Source organism: Microtus pennsylvanicus, chromosome 11, assembly GCF_037038515.1.
Source record: "Microtus pennsylvanicus isolate mMicPen1 chromosome 11, mMicPen1.hap1, whole genome shotgun sequence".
Lineage (NCBI taxonomy): Eukaryota > Metazoa > Chordata > Mammalia > Rodentia > Cricetidae > Microtus > Microtus pennsylvanicus.
In genome coordinates this window covers 23,291,173-23,300,714 of record NC_134589.1, presented here as the reverse complement: position 1 = coordinate 23,300,714, position 9,542 = coordinate 23,291,173, and the positions used below count along the sequence as shown (strand labels likewise).

Here is a 9,542-nt window from a genome sequence, read left to right as displayed (position 1 = left end):
GTAGCCACTAAGCCATGTGTGCTGAATGGGCCGACTTGACCTGGCGTGTACTTTATGTGTAAAGCTCACACAAGATTTCTGAGAAAGAATGGGAAATATCTCTGTAATACTTCTAAATATTGATGATGTTCTGGAATGGAGATGTTTTTGGGTAAAGCAGGTTAGAGAAAATACCACTTACATCCGTCTCAGCTGTTTCGTTGTTTTTTTTTTTCTTTTAATGTGGCTACAGGAAAATTTGAAATTACATTGCAAATTGGATGCAGTGGCCCAGGCCTTTAATTCCAGCGTTCAGAAAACAGAGAGAGGCAGACTGGGTGATTTTTGAGGCAGCCTGATCTACATAGTTCCAGGACAGCCTGGGCTATGTAGAGAGACCCCGTCTCGAAAACCAAAACCAAACAAACAAACAAACAAAAATTACATTATGCCTCATGTACAATTGTACTGAAAGATGCTGACCTTGAACAGTATTTGTTGAGTGGCTTGTTCTCTGGAAAACAGCTGGACAGCCACATCTGTGTTTGTGTGGAGGGGTCTAGGCTGTAGCCAGATGTGTCCACTGGGAGCATATACATGAGCATACTGACGGCGGGGGGCCCCGGTAACTCTTCATTTTCTCTCCCAAAATAGCAACCACATGGAGCGACCATCCAGCAGAAGGGCTGGGACATGGGGTGCTGACTCCCAGCTAGGGGGGGGCAGGGAGAGCCCCTGCTGGAGGCACTTGCTTCCTTCAAGTGAGCCCAAAGGGCAAAGGCAGGCAGCCTCGGGGCAGGGCTTCAGAAAGAGACTACACCCGAGAGTGTGTCTAAAACTGGCGTCCAAAGTGGGTGTGAGCAAAACTTCAGCCTGGTGTGACAGACGGCAAGATGGCCATCTCGGAGGCCTAACCAAGGGAGCCCGACGTGCAGGAAACTTGAGGGAAAGGGCTGGCTGTGTCTGAATGACAGGGATCCCCCGGGGGCTAAGGCAGAAAGCCCTCAGGTGGGTGATGGCATATTTTGGGGTGCGGTGGCTAAAGGTACGACCGGCAGCATGTCTAATGGAGCCTGAGGTTCTGGGGAGGGGCAGCCCTGCTCTGTCAGGACTTCTTACTTGGTCCTGGTGTATCCAGAGTGGCCACACGGGCGATGGAGAAAGGCAGGTGAGGAAGGACAGGAAAGGATGAGTTAGCCATGGGGCAACTCTTTCAAAGTCTGTGCTAGACGAAGGCTAGTTGCAAGGGAATGGGGACCCAGGAACAAATCTGTTTCGGGGCAGCTTTCCCTAAGGATGGAAAGACCTCAACCACGTTTACAGACTATAGGGACGATGGCGGGTGGGAAGAGTAGAGATGGAAGCCAAAAGAACAACACTGCCTGCTGTATCTTCCAGCCCACTCCCAGTGAGGCTTGCAGAGCATGGATGGCGGTATAAACCTACAAGATGACGGCTGGACAGGATTTCCTCCCCCTCTGTTGGGGGCGGGGACGGGGGCACCGACGGCCTCACAGGTGGCTGGGTTAGATCAGTAGGGAGAAAGCCATGATGGCTCCCACTGGCATTGGGTTCTGGTAGTAAATGACAGTGTTAGCAGATGCACACACAGAATGTGTGTGTATAGGTGTGTACACAAAGCTTACGTAGGATGCATGCACACATGCTTGCACACAGAGCAGAGCCCACAAGGACATCTATGTGCATGTCTGTGCATGCATGCGTGGACACAGGTCTGTACCTCCTGTTACCTGTGAGGTGTATACAAGTGTGCATATGCCTGTGTGGACGGACCTCTCAGAGGGTGTACGCATGCAAACACACACACAGTCCACGGAGGTTTAATGTGCACGAGCACCCAACCCATCGCAGCGTATCCAGGTGTGCATGTATGTGTGCACAGAAAGCCCTCTGGGAAAAGGACTTCTCTGACCAAGCAGGGGGCCTGGGAATGCTGCCATCGTTGCTGATTTTGCCCCCGGTAGAACAATCAGATCACTCACTGCCCTTGGCCTGTTTGCTTCCTCTCAAGGTCCCTGGCATCCTCCCTTTCCGCTGGGATCAAAGCAATCCCAGCACGCTGGTGCAACCAACATTAGGAAGTGCGACGCTACCCCGACCAGAACCCCGGTGGTCCCGTATCTTCTGCTCCGGGAGTGGGGGTGTATCCCTCTTCCCATCTTCAGCTCAGGCAGGGTCCTACGCAGCGAGAAGCCACTTCTCCCTTCTGCCTCCAAGGACCCCAGTGCTACTGAAGGTTCGGCCTCGGACCTCGCCGCTAGATGGCCAGGTCCTGACGCACGGTGGCCAGCGAAGCCTTGCTGTGGCCGCTGTCGCCCTCGCCCTCGCTGTCGCCGGCCGGTGCGCGGTGCGCGTAGGCGGGCGGGCCGAAGGGGTCGGGGTCCGCTCGCTGCGAAGGCAGAGAGGGCGGTGGCGGCGGCGGGAGCAGCTTCGCGCGCTGGCGACCCTTCCAAAGCAGGTGGCCCAGCTCGGCTACGCTGAGCAGCGCCGAGAGCAGCCCGACGGCAAAGTAGAAGACCACGAAGACCGTCTTCTCGGTGGGCCGGCTCACGAAGCAATCGACGATGTGCGGGCAAGGCGGGCCGGCGCACGCGTAGTGCGGGGCCACGCGGAAGCCGTAGAGCAGCGCCTGGCCACCCAGGAAGGCCAGCTCGGCGAGCAGGCGCAGAGCCACGCTCAGCAGGTAGCAGCGACGCGCGCGGCGGGCGCGCAGGGAGCACGGGGCGCACGGGGCCTCGGGACGCCCGCGCGTGCACGGCGTGGCCGGCTGCGCACCACCCGCCTCCTTGCTGGCCTGGTGCATGGAGTAGATGACGAACAGCACCGGCGGCGCCGACAGCAGTAGGATGTGGAAGAGCCAGAAGCGGTAGTGGGACACCGGGAAGGCGCGGTCGTAGCAAGTCTGGCGACAGCCGGGCTGTAACGTGTTACACACGAACTCCTCCTGCTCGTCCTCGAACACGGCACCTCCCACCGTGGCCAGCACCAGGATGCGGAAGATGAGCATGATCACCAGCCAGAGGCGACCCACGAGTGGCGACTGCAGCTGCACCGCGTCCAGCAGGGAGCCTAGGAACGCCCACTCCCCCATGACGCTGGGGACAAGGGAAGGGGGTAATCAGAGGCTGGGATGAACCGGACCCCCGCCCCTCCACGCCCACCACAATTTCTAACCTAGGAGGGCACCAGGGGTCAGAGATGTGGGGTTCAATGAGTCTGAGTGTGAGGATAGTAGGTGAGTCCGTCCTCAGCTATGGGATCTCTTCACCTGGGCTTAAAGGGGTGCTGAGGCGGGATTCCTCCGCACCCCCGCCCGGGCCTGCTTGGCTAGACCCTGTGATCTCTCAGATTCTAGGTTGTTCTGCAGGGACAGCCCCTGCCTGGCTCTTTGCGCCAGGATGATCTCTAGGAGTCAGAGCGACTGCTGGAGTCCGGAATTCCTCATTCCGTTTGAGACTCCTGGAAGCAAGGGGAAGGCCAGGCCGGGTGAGCCCCCACTGTCTCCTTTCTTTTCTTCCTCACCGTTAGAGGCTGACACAGAAACCTGCTTTAGGAATTTCTCGCGGTTAATCTGCCCTTTCCTCGCTCTCCTACCTCGGGCCAAGGGGAATGGGAACAGCGCCTCCCGCAGCCCCCCAAGCAGTTGTCAAGCATCTCCTGTAAGCCTCCCCCGACATACAGAACACACCATGTCCCCGTAGACCCTTGGTGGCCTCTGGATTCCTCCCGACTCTACTTACCCTGGGGCCTGTGCTTAGAGCTGAGAGCAGGACCTTGGGAGACAGCTGGGACCTGTTCCTCTGGATCCCTCTTTCATTTTCCTTTTAGGATTTGGCTGGGGTGGATGACAGGACAGGATGGCTGAGAGGGGCTAGCTCTCCCCCTTCTCTTAAAGGGACAGGGTGACCCTGCTGTCTGGCTCCACCCTGGGATCAGACCCGGGACCACACCCCTTGCTGGGTCCTCCCTTTCCATCCTTCACCCCCTCCCATGCCCCCTGTCCCATAGCCGTTTGGTGATGGACTGAGGTCAACTAGAGCCACATCTTTTGTTGAGGGAGCAGGGGAATCATGGAAACCCTCCCGACAGACTCCCCAAACTCAGAACAAGGTCCGCACAACTAACTGACCCCTTTTGAAAGAGTCAGAGGGAGATACCGTGTTTTTTTTAGGAGGCAACGAATATCCGATGGCTTTTGACTTCGGCTCTAGGGCACTCGACCTTGGATGAACCATTTTGGTCACGTGGGTCAGAATCTCTTGGTCACCTGAGACAGCAAAGCGCCAAGATGCCTCTTACTTTGCTCTGAGACAGAATCTCAGTGTAGTTCAAGCTGGCCTGGGCTCGGCTGACTGACTGTATAGACCAGGCTGCCCTGGAAGTGTTGATCCTCCTGCCTCAGCCTCCTAAGTGCCAAGACCTTAGGTATACACCACCACACCCAGCTTAGGTGCCCATCCAAGTTCAGGTTTCAGTTATGTTATGGAAGCTCAGAGCTTGGTGCCTGGAAGAAGGGGTGGACGGCATGAAGGTGCGGAAAGTGGCTGGCTCCCGTGGTTAAGCAAAGGCTCTGAGCTCTCTCCTTTCCAGAAACTTCTAGATTTCCTATGAAGAGTACGGCGCTTCATAAGGCCGACAGCAGTCAGAGCTTCCACCAAGGCTTCTCCACTGAGTGTCTTCCAACACCTAGGAGCAGGGGTGTGCTGTCCCGAGGAGAAGAGTTAGGAAAATCCTGAGGGGGAGCTGAGTGGGTGAGGATAAGACAGTTCAGGCTGAAATGTTCTCTTTGCCCCTCCTCTCTAGTACAGTCTTCAGCAACCCAGGTGGGGGACACTGTTTATAGCCGGGGATCCTTAGTCATAGATGCTCAGTCAGGGAACGGCAGATCCTGGTCTCGCTGGGCCTTAGCTTTCTGGAGGACAAGTATAGCACACCAGGGGACTATCCTCGCTCCCTAACCAGGCTGGGCTTCCCCAGGGTCTTGTGTGGGGCTGAGGGTGCCGGCTGCCACTGGAGGTGGCTATGCTTATCCCTGCAAAGGGGAAGGTCGTTAGTCACCCTGTTCTCTGTGATATTGCCCAACCCCCCCGTCAGGCACGAAGGCCTGCGTGGGTTTCTGTCTGTCAACAGGGGGTCCCTTGATGGGAAATGTGTTCGAAATGTGTTCTCTTCCCATTGGTTCAGGCAGGGGTCTAGCCCGATCTGAAAAAAACCTTTGGTTTAACTCCAGCACGGGTGTGCCCTTGACTGTTTCCACCCTCCTGCAGGGTCCGGTAGAAGCAGGTCTGGGTGTGGGGGTGCTGCCCTGGATAAAATCCAAGAAAATAGCACGTGCTAGAGCCCCACATTCGGCAAACAGGATGTGAGGTGGGGCGCTCACGGTGACCTCTGCCACTGGCTTCTGTTCTCAGCCGTGGAGTCTCGGGGTCACGTCTCATCTCTCCTAACTGTCCGGGAATGGTCCCAGCCCATCCCTGTCGCTCCTGCTTCATCAGCCTGGAAAAAGCCTACCAGACCCCACCCCGCCCCACTCTGTGTGCCTGCAGGGAGGGGAAACACGTGCTAGAGCGGTGGCGAGGGTGGGGAGCCCATGGTCACCCTGCCCCGTCCTCCCACCCCCAAGCTCCTGATGCCAGAGGAGACTCTACAATCTCCAGGACCCAGGCCCCTGCCCAGATAGCACTGGGCAGGCTGGGAGGTGTTGCTGACAATACCCAGCCCTAGTGGCACTGGCCCTTCTGGGCCCTGCTTGAAGAACTGGGCTGAGGAGCTCTGTGTCCCAGACACCTCAGCCTGGCTATCGGACTGTGGTGCCAGAGCCCTGCAGCAACCGCTCACGGTCATACACAGGGGCACGCATGCGTCTGTAACTGGCAAGTTCACGGCCGTACTGTAGCCCATACATGGCAATATTTGGAAAATGAAACAAACAAGTCACAAGCGGCTGCGTAGAGTCGTTCCCGGACAGAAGGCCTTCTCAGTGGCGTTGCTGTGTTCGAACTTAATTCCTATTTCCCATCCCTCCCCGCCTTTCTCCTCTGCACCAGTCCTCTCTTCAGCTAAACATGGAAGCAATGTTAGTGATGGGACTTGGGGTGTGCTTCCTTCCACGTCACCCCCAGCACCTAGAACACTTGGGGCCACGGTAGATGCTCTGAAATAGCCGCTGGCTGGATAAGGGGCAGCGAGAGGGACGGCAGCAAGCTTGTAGCGTCCTGGTTCCATGCCAGCTGCTTGCTCTGTTCTCCTGGGCTTCAGTCCAGTAAGCGCCCCGTTCGGTATCCGATTAGCTTGCAAAATGTACAGGCCCGGGTGGAGGGTTGGCACCCAAGTGGGGAAGGGGCTCGGGTGGGGAAGAGGTGGGTGTTCTCCTGTCCTTCTCTAGCCACCTTCCAACCTGCACAGCTCCTGAGCCTTTGAACCTTTTCCACAGCCTAGCTTCTCTCTCCTCCCAAGGTACCTCATACTTGACCTTGGCTTCCACACTCTTGGGTGCTGTTTTGTATGTAGTTCTTACAGAACCCACCCCCCTCCCCTGCTTGGATACCTCCTTTGGCTCTGGAATTCTTTTTCTTCTCTCTCTCTCTCTCTCTTTTTGAGACAGGCTTTCTCTGTGTAGCTTTGGTGCCTGTCCTGGAACTTGCTCTGTAGACCAGGCTGGCCTTGAACTCACAGAGATCCACCTGCCTCTGCCTCCCAAGTGCTGGGATTAAATGTGTGCCCCACCACCTGGATCTGGAGTTCTTTACTGTTTGGTTTTGTAGCAGCAAGAATACCAACCAATGGCTTTGTTAACCAAGAAGCTGGTGTCTTCCTTCCTAAGAAGGTAGAGGGCCACACTGCCATGCAGTAGACGCCAAGCAGTCATCACCCAAACACACAGCGTCCACACGGCGTCTCAGGAGGTCCAGGACGGGCCTGTATCCATTCTTCTCATACATCTTTAGCCAGAGCGGGCTCCTATGTCTACTCCCATGGGCAAATGGAGGATGGGAAGTGTAGTCTGTTCTGGGGGCTGTACCCTCAGGAGGGGATTATAGAGTCAGGGTCATGGGTTCACTTCTGGTCTGGCTCTCCACACTGGAATGGGCACTGGAGTCACCTGGTGTTCCCAGTCTTTGCCCTTACCAGCTGAGAAAGAAGAGAAGCCTTTCTGGACTGGCTTGTCATATTATTCTAGACCCTTCCAAACCACTGCACTTCTTAGGCCTTTCTTCAAGGGTAGCTGACAACCAACCTCAACCCTTTTCCCTCATTACCTCACGTGAAGGCTCCATCCCTCTCAGCCTTCCATCCCACTTTGGGAACGTAACCTCTGTCCTGTGAGTAGAGCCTGGGCCCTGCATTGGCTCATCTGAGTGACCAGAGAGCTCGGGAATTGGAGGTAGAGCTCTGAGACTGGGGTGCGGAAGGGCTTGAATGTTTCTTAAGATTTAAAAAAAATGTTTTTTTTAAAAAAACATTTATTTATTTATTATGTATACAATATTCTGTCTGTGTGTATGTCTGCAGGCCAGAAGAGGACACAGATCTCATTACAGATGGTTATGAGCCACCATGTGGTTGCCAGGAATTGAACTCAAGACCTTTGGAAGAACAGGCAATGCTCTTAACCACTGAGCCATCTCTCCAGCCCTAAAAAAATGTTTTGAGGCCAGGCAGTGGTGGCACACACCTTTAATCTTGGGAGTTCTGAGTTCGAGGCCAGTTGTGTCTACAGAAAGAGTTCCAGGACAGGCAGGGCTACACAGAGAAACCCTGTCTTGAAAAACAAAACAAAAAGCTAGAAAGTATATATGTGTGTGTGTGTGTGTGTGTGTATGCTCGTGTGGGTGGGTGCAGGTGTGAACATGTGTGCAGGTGCCTGCAGGAGACAGCGGATCCCCCTGGAGCTGGAGTTACAGCGGTTGTAAGGCACCCTGGGGACAGGATGGTTTATGCTTGGAACAGACCTTGGTGACCTCTAGAAGAGCAACATATGACCCTAATCACTGAGCAATCTCTCCAGCCCCTTGGATCTTAAAAACATGATTATTACTGTGTATGTGTGTACCCTACATATGTGCCATCACATATATGTGGAGGTCAGATGACAACTTTTAGGGGCTGGGTCTCTTCTTCCTCCATGAATTCCAGGTTCCAAACTCAGGTGGTCAGGCTGGCTTGTGTAGCAAGTGCTTTTACCCCCTGAGCTACCTTGTCGCCTGACGCTTTGAAATTTTTGGTTTTATACTTATAGATGTGTGTATGTTTACGTGTGAGGGACTGAGTGCATGTGTGTGTGTGTCTGTGTGTGTGCATGCATGTACTATAACATGCATGTTGACATGGACATGCACAGGACAACTTTGGGAATTATTTCTCTCCTTGCAGGACGTGGGTCCCAGGAATTGAACTTGGGTCATCGGGCTGAACCATTTCATTACCTATGCTCCATCTTTTTTTAATTTATATAAATATTTACTTATTTATTATGTATACAATATTCTGTCTGCGTGTATTCCTGCAGGCCAGAAGAGGGCACCAGACCTCATTATAGATGGTTGTGAGCCACCATGTGGTTGCTGGGAATTGAACTCAGGACCTTTGGAAGAGCAGGTGATGCTCTTAAACGCTGAGCCATCTCTCCAGCCCTCCCCCACATGCTCCATCTTTTTAAAATTGTTTTCTTTTGTGTTTTGAAGCAAGTTATCTTTACATAGCCCTGACTGTCCTAGAACTCACTGTGTAGACCAGGCTGGCTTTGAGTGCACAGAGATCCTCCTGCCTCTGCCTCCCAAGAGCTGGGAATAAGGGTTTGCGCCACCACTGCCTGGCTCATCTTTTTTTTTTTTTAAGACAGGCTTACAGGTAGCCTAGGCTGGCCTTGAATTTATGACAATTCTCCTATAGGTTCAAGTGGCATTGGGGTGTGTCTATATTCTTATTAGGGATTGAATTTAGGTCCTCATGCAGACTAAGGAAGCACCCTACCAGTGAGCTATATCCAGCTTGGGGCTAGGGAGATGGCTCAGGGTTTAAGAGAATTTACAGAAGACCCGGGTCTGGTTTCCAGCACCTGATGGAGGAAGGTCATTAAGGTTAATTAATAAAGAAACTGCTTGGCCCTGATTGGTTAGAACATAGGTGGGTGGAGTAAACAGAACAGAATGCTGGGAGGTAAGATGCCTCAGACAGATGCCATAGCTCTGCTCTCTGAGGCAGATGCGATGAAGCTCCGACCCAAGATGGACGTAGGCTAGAATCTCCCTGGTAAGTCACCACTTCGTGGTGCTACACACATTAATAGAAATGGGCCAAGCAGTGTTTATATGAATACAGTTTGTGTGTCGTTATTTTGGGGCATAAGCTAGCCAGGCAGTCGGGAGCTGGGTGGCAGGAACGCAGCAGCCCCTACAACAAGCACCCACATGTCAACCTGAAACCATCGGTAACCCCAGTTCCAGGAGCCAATGCCTTCTTCTGTCTTCCTCAGGCACCAGCCACACATGTGATGCAGTCATACACTCGTACACATAGACTTTACAGAAGAACAAACGAAA

General features: G+C 54.0%; 1 protein-coding gene across 1 annotated transcript; it reads right to left on the bottom strand.

Moving 5' to 3' along the window:
* Positions 1-210: 210 nt before the first annotated feature.
* Gjd3 (gap junction protein delta 3) lies at positions 211-3,857 on the bottom strand. The gene is made up of 2 exons (XM_075942231.1): positions 3,741-3,857; positions 211-3,095 (listed from the first exon to the last, which is right to left on the bottom strand). Exon 2 carries the CDS (start codon positions 3,089-3,091, stop codon positions 2,258-2,260), a length of 834 nt encoding a protein of 277 aa, XP_075798346.1. The 5' UTR covers positions 3,092-3,095; positions 3,741-3,857; the 3' UTR covers positions 211-2,257.
* Positions 3,858-9,542: the final 5,685 nt, after the last annotated feature.

Bases quoted from the DNA above. Each gene is read 5' to 3' on its own strand.
- Gjd3 (XM_075942231.1), bottom strand. From the start codon at position 3,091: ATGGGGGAGTGGGCGTTCCTAGGCTCCCTGCTGGACGCGGTGCAGCTG.